At 39.6% G+C, this 19,981-nt stretch overlaps 2 protein-coding genes across 2 annotated transcripts in view; one reads left to right on the plus strand and one right to left on the minus strand.

Annotated features, from left to right (window-relative positions):
- The first annotated feature begins 10,361 nt into the window (after positions 1–10,361).
- ecrg4a (ECRG4 augurin precursor a) lies at positions 10,362–15,511 on the plus strand. Its single transcript, XM_072686086.1, has 4 exons — positions 10,362–10,474; positions 11,441–11,488; positions 12,672–12,835; positions 14,539–15,511. Exons 1-4 carry the CDS (start codon positions 10,405–10,407, stop codon positions 14,686–14,688), a joined length of 432 nt encoding a protein of 143 aa, XP_072542187.1. The 5' UTR covers positions 10,362–10,404; the 3' UTR covers positions 14,689–15,511.
- Positions 15,512–15,691: 180 nt separating this feature from the next.
- The window catches only part of uxs1 (UDP-glucuronate decarboxylase 1), a 46,943-nt gene continuing 42,653 nt past the window's right edge, over positions 15,692–19,981 (minus strand). Inside the window, exons 12-15 of the mRNA XM_072686085.1 lie at positions 18,101–18,161; positions 17,765–17,822; positions 17,193–17,296; positions 15,692–16,578 (exon numbers count right to left, since the gene is read on the minus strand). Coding sequence (XP_072542186.1) covers positions 16,447–16,578; positions 17,193–17,296; positions 17,765–17,822; positions 18,101–18,161 — 355 coding nt within the window. The 3' untranslated portion in view covers positions 15,692–16,446. The remainder of the gene's footprint in view (positions 16,579–17,192; positions 17,297–17,764; positions 17,823–18,100; positions 18,162–19,981) is intronic.

Below are 19,981 nucleotides of genomic sequence, written 5' to 3' on the forward strand. Positions count from 1 at the left end.
GAGCGAGCAGAGGGAGAGATGAGTCGCTCTTCGACGAGGTCTGTCCATCCTGCAGAACTATTTCCACAAGCGATGCAGCAGCTGAGGTGAGCTCTGTGATGAACGAGCACATCGAGAAAGCAGGGAAACTAGCTCAATAAAAGTGTTGCAAATGCAAAAACACAAAAATACATCATATATATATATATATATATATATATATATATATATGATATGATATTGATACTGATTTTAGTTTGTATTGTTTCGGTCTGTGCTTTATTTGTTGTATGTCTGTGGATTTTGCTGAGCGATGCTTTTGCTCAAGCGTTTTGGCACATTTGTATGGGTGGGCGGGTCTTAGGACAAGGCCTTGAATTTCTATTGGTCCACTGATTTCGGAGTGACAGATAAACACGCCAGAGGTCTGTGGCGCGTTTTGTAACGAACGGACTGCAGAGAAACTGTTAAATTTGTCATTTCAACGTGTATTAACAATATTAACAATGTTATGATTAATTTCTGAACTGTATGTAGACGCATTCACTCATAGCTCTTACCTACGTAGCTAAGTGTTTCACTCGAGGTGAAGTTTACAGGGCTCAGCCTCGGTAGCTAGGTAGGAAGTTAGCTAGCTAGATAGCTAGGTGTGTTGTCGGTTGTAGCCACGGGGCATTTGTGGCCATGATTGGTTTCATCTGTCCTTAATTCCTTTTCTTGTTAATTGGCTTCTTTTTGATGGACGTGTTTGATCGCATCACCTATTAAACGCGCGAGGTCGGTTTCGCATTGGGCGCAGCTGTCCTGAGCCTGTAGGTGAACGGGGTAGTTCATACCTGCAGTGACCTGGCAGTCGGCAGGTACACAGAAAGCAGTGCTGCTGGAACTTTAACCACTGTATTGACACAGCGAGCCTGTTGGTCCACCTCGTGCGCCATGTGTAGAAGTATGGTCCCAGCCCAGCAGAGACTGAACTCCAGCAGCACCGCTGTGTGATGCACTCTGTGTGCATGCCGCTATCCTGTCCGGGTCACTGCTGAGTTGACGGTGATCCACCACCCAAATGTATACCTATGCACTGGTGGTCTTGTGGGGGGTCCTTGTCATTGATGAAGTGGGTAAAGGCTAATAGAAGGACAACAGTCTGTAATTGTAAACTGCGAATTGCAGCTATAAGGTCAGTGGAGCTAATTAAATGGACAGTGAATGCAGATAAACCTGCCTACTTCCTAGTGTACTATGGGGCCTGCAGATAAAACCTGTCATCTAAATCTGTTTATTTATGTGGCTGCACCTAGGATGAGCCGTTCACACTTTAACTGGAGTGAAACACTTACAGAGGCAAGAGCTACAAGAGAATGAATGTGTCAAAATTCATTACTACTCACTGTATAGCTGCTCCTCTCCTCTCTCCTTCTTGTAATGAAAATTCACACTTCTCCGCCGTCCCTGTTCCTCCCGATGGTCCAATTTTATCCATCCTCTGCCCGGCAAGGGGGGCTGGCTTCGGGTCCCATCAGCCCAAAGCCCCCCAGAACTCCAGCCCAAATTTCTCGAGTTCTCCTCCTTGCCTCAGTCTAGCATGGTCCACACTTCGCAATATTGGTGTTAAATTTAAATCAGAAATTCAGTACTTTGAAAACGCATCAGAGAAGGCGGCGTGGGCCTGGTTAGGTTTCTGACGAGCTTTCTGAGTGCCTGTCGCTCCAAAATCAGTTAACTCGTAGAGATTCAAGGTAAACCTCTTTTAAGAATCTAATCGTTAAAATGTGCCAAAAAACAATGCAAAAGCTTTGATCAGTAAAATTCACAAAGCACAGACTGACAAAATCCAGACCAAATTGAGTATCAAATAACGGCAGAGTAATGAAGTAGTCAAGCAGCTTAAAATTGTATACATTTGTTGTAATACTTTTTCATTTTGATTCTCAACATTTTGCTTGCAGTTGCATGAACTCCATAGCAATCCACACAGAGGGACAGTTCAAAGACGGCATGCTTCAGGTAGCTCTCATCCTGTGCTCAGAGAAGGTGACTTATGATCAGCTGCACTCTGAATCACAGAGAAGTTGAATGAATTCCTCTTTAATTGACATTTATGAATATATGTAGTGTAACACATGTGGAATGTGTACTAACATGAACTGGACAGACAGCTGCATTAATAGTGCTTTAAGACGTTTTTAAAGGCATATGTAAGATATACATGCCTCATCTTCCTTTCACCAGTGAGTGTCACTATTACATGCTACATCACAGTCTCAAGAACAGTATTAAAGAAGAATGGTAAAGAAAAACCTCAGCATCAATTTTGACTCCTTATACTCAGCTCCTGGAGCTGCTGCTTTTGGCCTGTATAAGGGATAAAGGTCAGCTGTGACTGAGGATTTTTATCTCTGAATGCTAAACCATTAGACTCCCACATGTTGGCACTGATTGCATGACTATTACATGTAAGCCTGAACAATGGGTGGTATGTATTGATCAGTATTGATTGGCTGTGCTCTATTCACACTCCTGCTGCAAATGCTGCCTGTTGGCCATCTTTCTGAAAATCAGTAGCCTAACATACGCCCCCAGGCTTACAGGCTGACGTTTCAAAGGGTAAGCTGTTCTATATGTTAAAAGCATGCATTTCTATGGTCATACATACAGCTGTGGTCAGACATTTACATACACTCATCATGGACATAGACATCATGGTCAATATGGTGCTATCAGTAATTTCTTTACAATATTCTTTTTTTTTTTACACAGTCATTTCAGAATATTATGACCATCTATCCAATAGTGGTTCACTGTGGTGCGGCAATTGCTCTGTACCACTCACCAGAGTTAATGTTCCCCGTTGGCATCAATGGCCCATGGGGTACCACTTTTATGCAGTTGGTTTCACTGTTATGAGTTCATTCTCAAAACGGCAGGTCTGTTTTGCACATGACGATCGTTTTGCACGTGCTACAACTGACTGGTGTGCTCACTAACTTATACATGCAGCAAACCTGTCACATGGTGTCTGATGTGCCAGGCAGAGTTTTTTTAAAGCCAGGGGTGGTCATAGTTTGGAGTGTACTGAAGACATACCAACAACAAAACGGTGGTGCCCCACAGGCCACTGATGCCAGAGGGAGCCACGGCTCCAGCTGTGGACCAGTAAACCCCCATAATGAACACCTCCCGTCACCTAATGCAGTCCACGCCGCAACATTTCGCTAATGTCAGCTGAGCCAAGAGTGGTTATTCCCATAATTATAAAGGTGGTCATAAAATTCTGATTTGACCATGTGTATCTTAAATAGGGACAAAACCAAGAATTTGATGAAGAGTAAAAAATGTAAATTTGCCTCTTAATGTCCTGTTAGTGATCATGATTGGCTACAGCTGGTTGCTTCTCTGTGCACATATAAAAATCATTGAATTGATCAACACAAGACAATGAGCTCAGGGCGGAGTATCTGAGAAGGATGATCACAGATTTACAGTCATTTACAGTACAAGCTTTTGGGAAGTGTAACCACTTTGCCAAGGTCTGGAAGAACTGTTGCCCTCAGCTAAGAGGAAAGTGGTTTGGACGGTCAGAAACAAGGGCATGTTTTGCTGCCAGTGGAACTGGTACATTGCTCAAAAAAAGCAGTCCAGGTGCTTTTTTGACCATCATTAATTAAAGGTTAATGATTTTTTTTCCTATTAAAGATTTTGCATTGTCACTTATTGTGCAACAGAAAAGGTTCAAAACCAGTTCAGAGTGTTCATTAAAAGTCCAATATTGCCATGGCATTCATTTCCACAATGAGTGGAATGAATGTATATAAACTTCTTACCACAGCTGGTACCAACACAATTGAACTCACTCCAATAATATTTACAGTCAATAATATTTACAATTTGTATTATGCAACTGTTCTTGTACACACTACAGCAAATAATGCAAATTCCAGATCAATGACTTATGAAAAGATAGTTATTGTTAATTGTTCCCATTTATCTTTGTATGACCAAGAAACATCACCAGGATTTTAAGAAACAAGTCAGAGACAGACACATTGTACAACCTTTCATATTACTATGTGTGTCTTGTTGTCTTTATTATTCTATGCAGGGTTAGCTTTATTTACTGCCGTTGAATGCATGAGTCATACGCTGATTGCTATGAAACCCATTATAGCCATTATAATAGATGATGGGGCTATTTAAAATAATGGAGCGTCCTGTAGGCAGTACATTACAGTAGTCTGTAGGGGAGCAAATGAAATAAGAAAATAGTTATTTCCAGGTATTGTGTAATTCTGAAGCTCTATTGACTTCTCATTGTGGATTTATCTAAAGGAACCGGTGCATAAGACCTTAACTGTTGCTTTATTACTTCCACAAGTGGCCAGGGGACATGCAGTGCCATTCTGTCCATGAAACCAGCAGGTGCTCAGAAACACACTAATCTAACAGGTAAAAAACACTGGAGTCTTTTAGAACATAACAAACAGCTTGAAAATAAACAGTGGTTAACATTTATTATTTCAATTCTTAGTTAAAACTCGCATCTGAGTTGGAACTTTGCAATGAGTTGGACCCACTGGCCAGAGGCTGGTGTTAAAGGCCTTGTTCTGAGTATGTCATGGGACTTCTAGCATGTTATATACTATAAACTAATACTAACATAGCATGCTAGTAGAGCAGCTTCACACAGTTGTCTGAACACTAGCTCTTCTTGCTCCTCCTGCTGGGTCGTTGGCTCCTGCTGGACTTCAAGCAGCAGCCCTACAACCAGATGCAGCAGTGTTGGCAGGAACGCTATTCGATTAGATGGGACAAAAGGATAAGAAATGCATCCAAATAAGATTGCTCCATTATCTGCAGCCTTTTCTTTGTGATGCTCATATGCAGGGATCAGCACCAGAGCTCCTACAACCCAGCTCTAACCGATTCTCCAAACACAGCAACTCACTAAAAGAGGAGTAGCCAGTAATGCACTATCAAGTACAAAGGTTGGTAGATACCTGCTCACCAGCATTTCTCCATACTTTGCTGCAGTAACCGCCTCTACATTTCTGGAAAGACTTTATGTTGGGACATTGATGTGAGGATCTGATTGCTTTCAGCCACAAGAGCACTGATGAGGTCAGGTACTGATGTTGGATGAATAGTGCTGGATTACAAGTGATACTTATGTCAGCAGACTCTGACTTGGGGGCTTTATATTCCTCTGGGAAGCAGTGACACTTGGCATTGATCATCATTCCTTTAGGCTCAGTGTGCGACTTCTCCAGAGCATCCCATTTCATGGGCTATTCTTTTCTACAGATGAATGTGTACATAATTGAACACCTGGGTCAGCAATTTTACTGAAACTCTGAGTACTTTCTAAGGCATTATGTCTACAACTGCAGTGCCCAATATCTCACACTATAGCATGATACCTTTCTGTGTATCATGTGGTTATTTTGGCTGTTCCTTCTGTCTGTGTTGTCAATTGCTGGCCTTCAGTGGTAGACTGGCACGGGCATGAGGAGTCTGGAGCTGGACTATAAAATGGTGGCACATAGTCTTGTGAAATGCAAACAAGGCATTCTGCTTGTGAAGTGCCAGCCAATGACCTGGGGAGGAGCAGAACTGAGAGGGATACAACAACCTTAGGTCTTTATGACTATAGACATTGGTAGCCTACATGAATTACATCTGATTCCATCACATCTGTCTAACACCTTCAGGTAGAAATCTGTTATTGTATTCTTTTGATTTGGTGATACGTCTCAGGTTGTTTTGTTAGTATTAGAGAGTGAAAATTTGTATATTGTATATTTTTTATTCTTTTTTAAAATCTGTATATTTTTATTGTAGTGAATTGTTATTATTATTTATTTGGTATAACTGAAAACACAATTTTTGTGAGTGATTTGGAATGAAGCTATTAATTTCATAATAAAATATATATTTTTTATTTAGGTTGTTTCTGAACAGTCAAACTTTCATGAGTAATTCCTTGTTAGTCTTTGTATTTGTATGTTATGTTTTATTGCAGTCTTATCATACACTTGCTTGTTCAAACCCTGACACTTTGCTTAAATCTCATAGAAATACCACTCTGCCAGCAGAGCTGCAGAATGTCTCGCCTCTGTGTCTCAGTGTTCCTCTGCGTCTTGATTCTGAGTCCCCTCTCCAGAACAGGTATCCCTATTATGCCTGTGGAAACCATCTATGGATGCAGTTAGCATTCCGTGGCGTTTCAGTTCTGTTTATTTATGCTGTGAGCTGGTCTGGTTTAGTAATCAACCATCAAACAATGCTTACTTGCGATTTGGCTCGTCCGTGGAGAAAGACTCTGACGTCTTTATCACGCTAATAGTTTAGGATTTGTCTTAGTTGGAGATGATGATGTTTGTCATGATTTGTGTTCAAATATGGATGCACCTGGGGTCTGTGTGTCTTTGTTAATTTCAGTTTTAGTGTTTACTCTCTCTATCTCTCTGTCTCTTTCTGTCAGGGGCTGAGAGTGAAGAGAGGTCTGTTGGCTCTGATGAAGGTACATGCTGTGTTAGAAGAGTCAGAGTTAAATCTGTAATCAGTAATTAAATTATGCAGGGGTTTGGAAGGTGTGGGGTTTTTTAATAGAGAACAGTGATTGCATTCTCTCAATGTTAGCATGTAGTTTTGGTTACACTTTACTTTACAAGTCTTTCATGATAGTTGACATACAACCACATGAAGCCTTATTACAGCAAGCATCAGATGTAATGGAGGCTGCTGTTGTCAATTGAATACCAATTCTTATGCCTTGTCTTGCCTAACAATGGTTTTGTTATTACTGAAAATCTAACATTTGTAACAACTATCCACTTAGAACATTAGAGAACCTTTTGTTACCGCTGAAAATGTAACATCTTTAACTGTTATCCACTTTGAAATGAGAGAACCTTCTTTGTAACTGCTGTAAATGTAACATTTGTAACTATTATCGACTTTAAATTAAGACGTTTGTTACTGCTGTAAATGTAACATTTGTAACTGTTATCCCCTTTAAAATGAGATATTTGTTACTGCTGAAAATGTAACATATTTAACTGTTATCCACTTTAAAATGAGATATTTGTTACTGCTGAAAATGTAACATCTTTAACTGTTATCCACTTTGAAATTAGAAAACCTTTGTAACTGCTGTAAATGTAACATTTGTAACTATTATCGACTTTAAATTAAGACGTTTGTTACTGCTGTAAATGTAACATTTGTAACTGTTATCCCCTTTAAAATGAGATATTTGTTACTGCTGTAAATGTAACATTTGTAACTGTTATCCCCTTTAAAATGAGATATTTGTTACTGCTGAAAATGTAACATATTTAACTGTTATCCACTTTAAAATGAGATATTTGTTACTGCTGAAAATGTAACATCTTTAACTGTTATCCACTTTGAAATTAGAAAACCTTTGTAACTGCTGTAAATGTAACATTTGTAACTGTTATCCACTTTAAAATGAGATATTTGTTATTGCTGAAAATATAACATCTTTAACTGTTATCCACTTTGAAATTAGAAAATGTTTTGTTACTGCTGAAAATGTAACATTTGTACATTGGAGGTGCAAAGTGTTGTGTGAGCTCTGTTAGCACTGGCCTTCCGTAAAATGTAGCTCCATGGTTGTTTCTCTTTGTTCTAATACAGATCGATCGGATGAAAGGAGGAGTGAGGAGAAGCGCACCATGCCCTACTGGAACATGTGGTCTTCAGACTTCTATGGATGGGTGGAGGAGTTAAGAGCTCAGGCAGCATATGATACACTACTGGACCTGGCAAAAACCTACTGGTCTCATTTTCCTATTGCTAGTTATTTAGGTTATGACACCATTTCTGATCAAGACGATCAAATAGAGAATGAGGCAGACGAATAGCAATGCTTGGCTCAACCCTCTCATTGGATCTCCCTAAAATTGTCTTTGATTTTGTGAAGAAGACCTTGAATCTGTAAAGGAAATAATGTTCCTAACTAATACAGTGTTCCAGACTGAAAGTCAGTATGAACTGTTTCTTATGGTCTATTGGTCATGAAATGGATCTAGCAAGTAAAAAAAGAGAGAAGTCTGAAGGTTTCCTCATGACGGAAACAATAAGCTCTTTCATGCTCTCAGTTATTGTCCATGTTGTCCTAATACCCCAGTGCTTTATTGATTTGAAGTCTGGCTTCTCCTTATCTAGCCAGAAAGCTTTCAGTGCTTATAAGTGTATGACTGAGGTTCGCTGGCATTCTTATCCCACTCATTGTTTACCTGCATCCAGACATTCATCTGCACAGATGTGTATGTCTGTCTGTTTTCTCTGTCATTTTGTGAAACTGTAAACAAATCCATTCATGTAACTGTAGTACAGAATAGAGTGCAAAGACATGTAGCTTGCTCTTTACTCTTATTGGAAATATATTATTCATATCTCTGAATCTTAGTCATTTTTTAAAAGTCTATAATGTCTAAATGTCAGCCTTTACGATGTGACCTTTCCCCAACCACCAAAGTCATATTTGCTTTCTTCTCGGTTTCATCAAATTCTCAATATCCGCCAGGCCATTACCCCTTTATCGACTGGTCACCAGCCAAAGTGCACATGCTGCTTCTGCCAGAACGATGCCTCCTCCCCAAGCCTGAAATCCTACTTTCTATTCCAAGGAATGTTAACTCAGGGGATTGCAGAGATGTATTTTTGCTTCATCACTGATAAACAAAAAAACTAAGTTCACTCTGCTGGAAAATCACAAAGTATGCTGTTTACCCAAACGTGTGCTCTTGCATGAGATCTTTGAGGATCTTCTGTTCTTGTAAGGTAGCTGTGGTTGGATGAGGACCAAGGCAACACAAGCCGTAAAGTTCAGAGGAACAGTGAACACGTACTGAAGCCAAGAACTGAAGATTGTAGGGTAGAGCCTTTTATTGAGGATTTCTCTCCTGCCAGAGAGATGTTTTTTTTTCATCACATTTTGTTTAGTTTGTAACATCAATACTTCTTACCTTGATCCTCCTCTACGTAATCAGAAGTGTTGTCAGTCTTCGGCTCTGGCTTCTGTGGTTAATGTCCTGCTGTGGTTTCACTGCAGTACCTGCACAGCATGTATGTGGCAGGTTAGACTTTTTTTTGCTTTCCACTGATGAATGCCTTGCTTTCTATAGGCACAATCTGCCACTGCGGTTTAGCTGTTTGTGTACAGCAGGTCTGTTGAAAGTACTCTCCCTGGCCTTGGCCAACCTACACAGTGAAAAAACCTCTTTCACACCTTCCCAAAGCACTGCAGGCATGTGAAGCTGCCATGACTGTGAAAAGATGTTTACTGTACAGAGCATATAGAAAAACTTTTAGCTAATAGAGGTAAGGGAAGGTGAGGGAGGAGGGGCATTTTTTATAGGGTGCATAATAATGGAGAGGAGGAGTTTGGGCGTGGCCCTTCTCACATTTTGAGAGCAAAAATCTGAACAGTGAATAAGGACAGGCACAACATTCTAGCTTAATTTTATTAACACATTGGAATCAAACATTTAATGAGGGATTTTTGGATCTCTCTTTTTATCTTCATTAATCAGAAAATACAAAAAAAAACCAAATATATATATATATATATATATATATATATATATATATATATATATATATATATATATATTTACATTATATTGTTAGACATAAGATGTTATATAACTCAGGCTATGAATTATATATAATCAATCCTCTTTGTAAAATCATTCAAAATATAGCTAAAAATAAAACTGCAGATATTAGTGTATGACAGTGCTACTGAAGTGTAGAGATTTCTGGCTCAGAGTGTGAGAAAAAAGCTCATTTTGACATTTGTAATGGAAAACTTTACCTTTTGCATTTGTCAGGTTGTTGCTGATCCAAAACAAACTGTATTTGGATCTGTGTCAAAATGCTGACTTTCCATGAATTTACAAGAAATTCTGCAGACAAAGAAAAATAAACACCTGTGGATTTTGGACATTTTCTTTCCAGCAGTCAGATGTTATAAAAGCAAAATAGCTCCACATCTCAAACCATTGCATGATAAAAAAAAATGTTTGTATGCCATGTCTCACCTTAGTTGTCATTTGGCAATGTTTCAATTCTGCTCTTTCTTCAAATGTGTGCAGTGCTGAAAAACTGCGACGACTCGAATATGTCGAATATGGAAAAATACTTTAACCACAAGAACACTGATACACACAACTCGCACACACGGCCTTTCTGTTCGGTTGGCTTGGTTTTACAGCAATTCACCACCAGCCGCTTGGCAGGCAAGTTTCCTCTGGAAATGTGTGTATGTGGTTGTGTGTATGTGGTTGTCCCTCGCTCTCTCTCTTTCACTCTCCCTTTCACTGCATCTGAATCCTCAGCTGCCCCAGTGAACGAGAGCAGACTTACAGAGGAGAAAAGCAAAGCAGCTCAGAGATCATGGCGCCTCCAAACCTTTACTTTCGACTGTTCACTTTTCTTACCTTCCTGACTCTACTGGCTCTTTCAGGTAAACCTCCAACTTATCCATCTCTCTCTCTCTCAGCTTGCTCTGTCTCTCTGTGTGTGGGATTCCAGCCCAAGGGCATCTAATAAAGCTTTCTTCACTGTAAAGCCTAAAGCAATCTAACAAACTTGGGCAGAAACATGCAAACATTAGATAAACAGGAGTGTGTTTTTGTTTGTATAGGTGTTTGTTTGTATCTGTGGGTGTAAACTCTGTTTGTTTACTTTTTGGGTTTGTGAAATACACGTTGTTTATGTTTAATTTTCCTTGGAAATATTAGAAATATTGGAAATATTGAAACAAACTAAAAAAGATACCTGCTTGGTAAAAAGGTGGTTTGCTTAAAGATAGATGTGGACGTGAACAGGGCAAGATAATGAAGCAGCTGGAGAAGATCAGTATAACTGATGTGGGCAATTATCAGATTACACAGTTGTAGTAAGGATGTCACAGTAGGATGTCAGTAGAGTGCCTGGCCATTAAGCTCTGCCGTTAAGCTCTGCCATTAAGCTCTGCCATTAATCTGTCTTCACTGCCCTACTGTTGGCTTTTTACCTGTTTCTTTTTGTAATGACAGTGTGCCAGACAGAGTGAATCAGGCTTTCTATAAACACAGGTAACTGTACTAAAGACCCCACTGGATAAGAGAGGCTGCACTGCACAGTCAGACCAGTAGGATTGATCTCTGAAAATCCCTAACTGATCAAACACATCTGTAAACGCCTGTAAACAATCTCTGCTACATTCCTCTGTATGAGCCGTCTCAGTGTTGTGCTGTATTTGATGAAGTTTGCAGTTGAAGAATGCGCTCTGTGTGGGTTTTATGGGAAGCTGGGCTTGTAAACAGTGGAAAAATACTGTAAGGTAATGTGCTCGAATTACAGTTTTATAGCAAGCCTGTGATTTCTCTCAGAGATGTTGCTGAGTGTGTAAAACTAATTTTACATTCCATTCATAAATATTTTCCAGATGTTTCCAGTGAGAACACTCTGAATAAAATCCTGAAGAAGAGGGAAGGTAACAGAGTTCAGTTACATTAAGATTTGTTGTGTTTCTTCTCCCATTTCTGCTCTGCTAAAACCAGCTGTCCAACTGTAAACCCTAACCCCAACCCCTTAACTCTAACCCTACCCTAAACCCTAACTCCTAACCCAAACTCCTTAACTCCAACCCTATCCTAAACTTTATCCTAAACCCCTAACACCTAGCCACAACTCCTTAACTCCAACTCTAATCTAAATTCTACCCCAAAACCCTAAACCCTAACTCCTAACCCAAACTCCTTAACTCCAACCCTACCCTAAGCTCTACCCTAAACCCTAACTCCTAACCCAAACTCCTTAACTCCAACCCTACCCTAAACCCTAACTCCTAACCCAAACTCCTTAACTTTAACTCTACCCTAAACTGTACCCTAAACCCTAACTCCAAAACCCTAACTCCTAATCCTAACCCTTTTACTCACAAGTATAATTTAGCAACAAACCATTGCCGTGCAAACCGAAAAGCCATTTAAATAGACAGCATTTTATTTGGAAGTGATAAAGTCTGTATATGCTGACTGCATGACTAAATGAAAATGTGTGGCATCACTGAATAAAATGTATACCGCAACTTGTTGATGTATTTATGGAGTCAAATGATTCCATATAATATGCAAGGCATGAGAGATATGGAAATACAGGCCACATACATTTTGAGAATTTTGAGAATTTCCCCACTGCGGGACTAATAAAGGATTATTTTATACAACCCCTTACACTCCTAAAAACAAGGAGACCAAATAACAGTCAAAGCAGCTCTCTAAGCATGGGCCCTATCATCAGGAGATCACAAGTTCAATCCTCTGGAGGTTCATGAGAGCATAAATGGTGGGTTAGGCAGGGTAGTCTGACCTCTCTACCCCTATCAACAGCTGACATGGTTAGCATTAGCAAGGGCAAAAAGATGACCATCTAATCATTCTAGAAGAAGTCATTAGTCAGAAAGAGCATGTGCTAGCTATTACTACACTTGTGTAGAGTAATTGGCATGTCATTCATACTCATATTCAAACATAAAATCTCCTACATGCTTCTCCTACCTTTAATTAATGTGAGCATGGTGGGCCCTTTGATGTGTTGCTATAGCCCTAATTATTTTTATGAGTGTAATTTGACCATCAGTCCTTTCATCTCCATGTTATCCTGTCTCCCACTAGTGGGGGATGAGGTAAAGCCAGCAGCTGCGGTGGCAGTGCCTCCCTCCAAAGCCAAGCAGTTCCTGGCTTCTCTACGGAGGCCTAAGAGGAACCTGTGGGACCGCAGCCGTCCGGATGTGCAGCAGTGGATCCAGCAGTTCATGTACATGGGCTTTGACGAGGCGGTGAGTGTTGTGAAAGGTTATTGGGTTAAAGGTTCCTTTTAGAGTGGATGTTCTTAGACCTTTGTAAAGGTTCTTCACACCTAAAAATATACTTAAATAGCTCTCTAAAGAACCATCCAATCAAGAGTTTACCCTTATATAACACACCTGGCCCAGCCAACGAAGGCATTTCATTAAAAAATTCTACCTTCTTTGATTACCTGTGGTTAGTAGAACTGTCTTAATCTCAGGTCAAACACCTCTCCAACACAACTGCCATTTTATTAGGCACATACAGGTGCTCTTTAAATGGGGATTATAGATGGTAATAATCTGTTGTTGTGCAATATATTAAACCACTCTACCCAGTCCATCAATTAAGTCCACCACTGACCAGATATTATGTCGGTGATGGACTATTCTCAGCACAGCAGTCAGACAGGCTTTTTGCTAAAACTGCCCGCCAAGAGTGGTCTTTGTGTCAGAAACTGACCAGCAATTAAGAGCAAAATGATAACATAACACAAGTCTTGCTTCTGCACCTGATACACTTATATTAAGACTATATAAACACCACCATGCTGGTCATACTGCTGTGCTATGATTAGTTGTCCAATAGTATAGATAGAATAAAGGGGGAAGGGGGTAAATTGTGCCATAACAGATGAGCAACAGTCAGTGATTGTAAAACTAGAATGTGCACCTATATGATAGATGGACCCAGGTGAGGACAAGATAACTGTACAACCCCCTCCTCAAAAAAAAAAACAAAACCTGGCAACTCGAGATTTGAAGCCATGGCGGCCATTGTTGTCCAAGTGTCACCTTTCTTCACCCAAAGTCAGAGTCACTTTGTCCCTCAAACTTTTGCTATGCACTCCAGTTTCAGAGAGGAAAATCTGCTGTCCAGTGTCAGTGATGAAGGCTTGTCTACCTTCAGGCGACACTTTTTGAGCTGCTTTGTTCAGCCGTTTCAGTGCTGGTCCTTTTGAGTGGGCTTTGATTCAGTGCAGACTGTTAGTGAAGCAGCTTCGTCATGTTCGAGAGGTCTCCTCCCGTCAGAGCAGTTCAAATCAAGCAGAGAGAAAACACTCTTCTCTGTGAGCTACAGTGCAATTTACTAAGCTGGCAGGTACGCTCTCTCTGTCTGCACATACCTCCGACAGCCCTTTTTAGATGGCCACTGAAAGCACAGGTACCTGACAACGTTAATTCGACCTTCAGGATTTTCAGCCGGCGCTTTATCCACATATGAGCCTTTTTAAAGTGCCGTCTGACACTTCTAATCTGTAGCTGAAGATTCCATTTAGAAGAGGCGGCTTCCTACTTCTGCGTTTGTCCTGTAGTGCAACGTTACATGCTGGAGCATCAGTGTGAGGATTTGCTTGCATTCACTCACAAGAGCATTATGGTGCTTAGGTAGGCCTACTGATGTTGGCTGGTTAGTTCTGGATTACAGAAGTCACTTCTACTTCTCCCAGAAGGTATCTGATGGAGCTCCAAACAATGTTGGGAGCTTTATACCCCTTGCTCTGATGACTGGCATTAAAGCCCGGTGACTTTGGACATCCTGTTCTATGTTATTACCTCTGTAGAACGCTTTTTGTACGATCAGCACGAGCACGATCAAACGCCTGTGTCAGCCTTAAAGTAACAGAATGAATAACTGGAAGACGATGTGGGTCTGAGGATGCAGTTATATTTAAAGAGTATTCTCCTTTCAGAGACTGGAAGCTGACCTGTCCTACTGGATGGACCAGGCCCGCGGCAGTGACCCAGCACGGCAGCATCACTATGACGAAAATTCCCCAATGGGCCCTCGGTACCCCTCTCATGACAGACATGGGGCAAACGTCAACTACGACTACTATTAACTTTGCCTTAAGAAAGAAGGCCATCCCACAAACTGAATGCAACCCTGCCAGAGAGCTTAGTCGCTTCTGCAAAAGCAATATCACACTCCCTCATTCTATTTCCTCACCTCTTTTAATATTCGTCTGCAGGTTACTTTAAATACATGGATTGTTGTTTTTTACAATATACTCGTAGACGATCATCCAGGACATGACTGCAGTCCACATTTGGCTTCTTTCATTTAGCACTAGAGCACTGAAGCTAATGTAGCAAACAAATAGTTAAAAGTTACCCAAATGTTTGTGGTACATACTGACCACTTCTCGCAATTCACTCAAGCCAAACCCAGGTTCTTAATTAAAACCCTGCAGAGTTTGTGTGCTTTAAGACACAATAGTACTTAATGTGAACTATTAACATGAACTGAACTTTACCTTCTGGCTGAAAGCTCTGGGGGAGGGGGCATGACTTACTACTGCCTCACAGCTCCAGCACTAAACCAATGACGCATTTTGAGCCATTCCTTTATGCTCCATACCATTATTTTGACACAGTGCATACAATGAAACTGTAGCTTTTTACTGCCAGTGTGACATGTTCTGTGCTATAAATAACCTTGACCTTAGTTATAGTATGTAGAAGCAATAGAAAATTGTCTTGATTATCTTTAATGGGTGCTGTTAAAGACGCAATCATCTGCTGCAGAGATTCATATGGTTTAAAGGAAAAACACAATTGCATCAGAACGTGTGTATATATAAATATATATATATAAAAAAAAACAACATTTAGTCTGACATTAAAGCCTGGTGTCTGATCAATAAAGTCATCTGCACATTTGTATTACATCAAAATTCTTCTCTGTGTCCATTTCTTCCAGAGACCAGTGTGAATAAAATTGCCTAAAAGGTCTGCTGAAGGTTCATGCACAAAGCTGTGACATTCAGCACAGAAACCCTCAGCAGAGAAAGTGTGTACAGGATGATTAAAAAAACAACAACAAACAAACAAAAACGAGTGAGCAATCATTGTAAATATTTTATTAAAATAGCTTTTTTCCACCTGAAATTCATTAAAGGATCTGAGATGTGTGTGAAGAGTGATGGTGGCAATATTACACATTGCTCAGAATCACCAAAAAAAATGACCAACAAAACAAAAAACAAACAAAAAACAAACAAAAAAGCAGGTTAGCCGTTTCCATAGTTTCTTCTAGTCTTCTCTCGTCTTCCAGGACCGAATAAGGTTGCCTGTCCCATGCTGCACATTTAAGATAAATAAAGAGAAAATCACAGCATCCATAGCCTCAACAGCCTCTAAATCTTAACGTTAAAAAAGCAGTGTCTGTTCAGAAAAAAAAGGACACTCACAGCATCAACAACACCAATAAAAATGAGAACAGTCAAAACTGCACGGCATGAACGCAAAAACACAAGGTGGAGTTTTCAGCTTTTTCTTAAATAACAGATGATTGACAAATCCAAAGTGCAAGGCAAGGACTCTCAGCGTCTGAATTTTCTTCTTTTTTTTTTTTTTTTAAATCTGAGGCACATGTCTGAAAAGCAAGCGTGACGGAGACAGTTCTTAACTACAGCTGCTTTTCCAAAAAAATTTTGCAAACATAATCAAGACAAAAAAAAGAAAGAAAAACACTTAGGAAATGTTTTTTGTTTCTTCTAAAATGTTCCTTTTAAGGGAGAACCCCTGTTTGTGTAAAATGGCATCTAGAGGCGCCAGAAACCTCCAGAATCCCAGCATCCCTGAGAGAAAACCCGTTTTCAGATGTGTCTCGGTCTGCCTTTCTTCATGCGGGCAGCCTTGGGTTTAGGGATATACTGATTATTGGCTTGATGTTCCAGCTCTTTGTTGAAGTACTGGATCGTTTTGTTCAGCCCTTCTTCCAGTGGTACCTGGTTTAAATAAAACAATAATCATGAGAAAACTATGAGAGGGTTCTGAAACAGAGGGGCAAAGAGGGGGTGATGTGAGATGGAGCTCTAGTTTCTTACGTTGTTCTGTAGCACTACCATGATTATGACAGTACAGCAGAGGAGATGGATCTTATTATTGGGTTAAAGGAAACCTGAACATTTGCCTTTAAGCACAAAGTTATTTGCACGTTAATGCACATGTTCTTCAACCAGAATGTACACTATACTGACAAAAGTACCTGCTCATCCATTTTCATCTGCTAAAGAGAGTCCTATTCTATTGGTGGTACTTCTCTACAGGGACCAGATCAAGCTGTGTGTATGTGTGTGTGCGTGCGTGCATTTACATAACTTAAAGTAGCTGAATGCATTCATTAGAAGAGGTGTCCACAAATATTTAGACACAGTATATTTATTTACACCTGCATGACAATCCACATTTTCTATCACATTAAGAAAGTGAATGAATAAACAGTTAATTAAATATTAGTCAAATAAATGTGAAAAAAACACAAAGTAAAAGTGAAGGTTTAAGTACTTATTTATTTAATGACACACCCCCAAGGAAGATTTCAAGTCAAGGCCAGACTCACCACAGGCTCCCAGCCCAGCAGCATTTTGGCCTTCCGGATATCTGGCCGTCGTCTCTGAGGGTCATCCTGCGCCTCTGGGAGAAACTGGATGTGACTTCGGCTCCCTGAACACAGAGAAGGGTTTAGTCTATAAACTCAAAAATAAACTTCTCCACAGAGCTGAATGGAGGGGCAATCATTTGGAGTAACTGGAACCCCTTTTACCAACAATATGTGGTGTAGTATTATAGTCCAATGGTGTGCAGACCTTTTTTTAGCAATGCTAGCCTAACATTTCACGTTGTAAACAGAAAAAAAGAACACGTGAATTGATGTCTTGCTGATTGGCTGCATCTGAGTAAGTAATAAAACAGGTTAATCTGATTATTCCTGTAAAAGTCATTGGATTAATCAGAACTATTGGAAGTTAAATCTGACTACAGCTCCCTGAGCACAGGAAGGATGTGACCTTTGTTTTACTGTTTATCCAGGATCAGACAGACAGACAGAGAGACAGAGAGACAGAGAGAGAGAGAGAAAACTGTCTTTAAAGCAATGTTAGTGACTATTTGTCGGATTGATTTGCCACTTACCAACCAGGCTTTTAATAAGCTGAGCAAATTCCAATATGGTGTGCTCTTCTGGGTTTCCCTAAATCGGACAGGAAAAATTAAATCAATAATACTGAAGGAGAGAGCAGAGCAGTTTGGCCTCAGGACAGTGTGTTTCTTGATAAATGTCTACAGTAAGAAAATGACAGATTCAGAAAAGAACGGCTGCGATTAGAAGACCAACATGAACTAAACACCAGGATTCAGATACATAGCCTGTTAAAATAAACAATTAAAAAAAAAGCATAAACACAAAGATGTCTAATAACTCAATACTGGTCTTTTAATAAAATACAAGTTGTATGGCAAAATACTAACCAGGTTAACAGGACTGCTGATGTTACTGTTCATTAGGGACACAAGGCCATTCACAAGATCGCTGAAAGAAAGAGGTGAACATTTGAATGAGATATTTATCTTCACAAAAACAGACAACGAACAACATTTACAATTTAAAGAGAGGAAGCAGCAAACAAGAGCTCATGACCTGCACCTGTGTGCACACATGTGCCACACTGCTATTGTTCAATTTCTAAGAAGGACATTTCTTATGACACACATAAACTCTATAAAAGTATGCAGTAATGGTAACACAGCGTGGAAGTGATGCAGAGGTGACGCCTTCATTCTGAGGAAAAATAAGCCTTCTCAAACAGGTTTAGACCTTTTTACCAATAGGTTTACAAATACCATAGACTTCATGAATATCTGACTGTGAACTAAGTTCATTCAAGCTGAAAGGCACTGCTACATAAACAAGCTCAAAGAAAAGTGAGCCAAGTGTGGAGACGTGACGCTTGTAAATGGATGATCTGCAGGATTTGTGCATTTGAATTAAATACAGTTTACAATAGGAGATACTAGGCCAACATTGCTAACAAACACTAGATTCAGATGGTCACAAAGCTCACAACTTGGTAAAGACATGCCATCTCCAGTTCTTCATTTTTGAATAAATATCAATTTATGAAAAAAACAGCACATCTAAGAAGACATTTCTTGAAACACTTTTATGAATCCAGCCACAGGACAGTATGTATGTGGATGACAAGGTAGGTTTAATTTCAGCTTAAGTGTTTAAAGATTCATTGATGGTGTTCTTTACTCACATTTACAAGTGTATCGAATGAATTTTTGAAGCAACTAAATTAATATTTTGGAATATATTTACTAGGATTTACTGAGAAGCCCAGGGTTTTTATCTTTTGTTTTGTTTTGTGTTCCTTAAACAAAACAAGCGCATGTCAGATATCAGATGTCTTGGCTGATGGACTGCATCTAAGCTTCATTAAATTTTTCATCAAAATATTCCTTTAAAAGTCATCAGATTTATTAGATAACTATACTTACAAAGTAGTAATTAGTAGTTTAGTATTGGGATTATCAACAATGCTATTTTAAACATGAGTAAATCACCAGGGCAGGAAACAAAGTGAGGACAATAAAATTATTTTCCTCTGAACAAATCCCAGGTGCTGCAACTGTCTGCTGCACTTTTATTTATTTATTTATTTATTTATTTATTCTGGTGATACTGAAAATGATATATTTGAAACAGAAAAGCATGAATACTACAGCATTTTATCTTTCCAGCCACTTACAGAGCATTAGGACCACAACTGCCTCACTTCAGATTGTATCTAATATTTACAGTCATGATATTACAGTCATTTGTGTGGGCTTGTGCGTTACGCTGGCTGAACTGTAAAACATTTAAGGTGCAAGTGAATCAGACCATTATCCGTTATTATAATTTGCCCAACTAATTTATCTCATGCTACACACATTAAAAAAAAGTGTCTCTTGTATGTGTTTCTGAACGAATATGGAGTGGTCACTGAGTCATGCTGGTTGAGTGGTAGTCAGAATAAAATCTGTATGCTGAGATGTCCTTCACAGAACAGTGTTCTGAATCATTTGTGAGCTGCAGACATTTAGCCTAATTGATCTAAATAACCTAGTCCTCAATTTTTAAGCTTTTTAACAAGAGGATCACATTTCTGACAGCAACTATACAAAGAATCATCCTACAAAAGCTCGCTCTCTGAACTAACACATTAGGTTCCCCAAATCACTTTCCCATCTGTGACAACTCATCATCTGTTACTGCTGAACAGACATTAAGCCATCTCTCATCCTAAATGAATAATGAGTGAAATAAAAGTCTTAAAAGAAGCAGGGAACCCCAGCAACAGGTTG

This window comes from Salminus brasiliensis, chromosome 8 (assembly GCF_030463535.1).
Source record: "Salminus brasiliensis chromosome 8, fSalBra1.hap2, whole genome shotgun sequence".
NCBI classification, from domain to species: domain Eukaryota; kingdom Metazoa; phylum Chordata; class Actinopteri; order Characiformes; family Bryconidae; genus Salminus; species Salminus brasiliensis.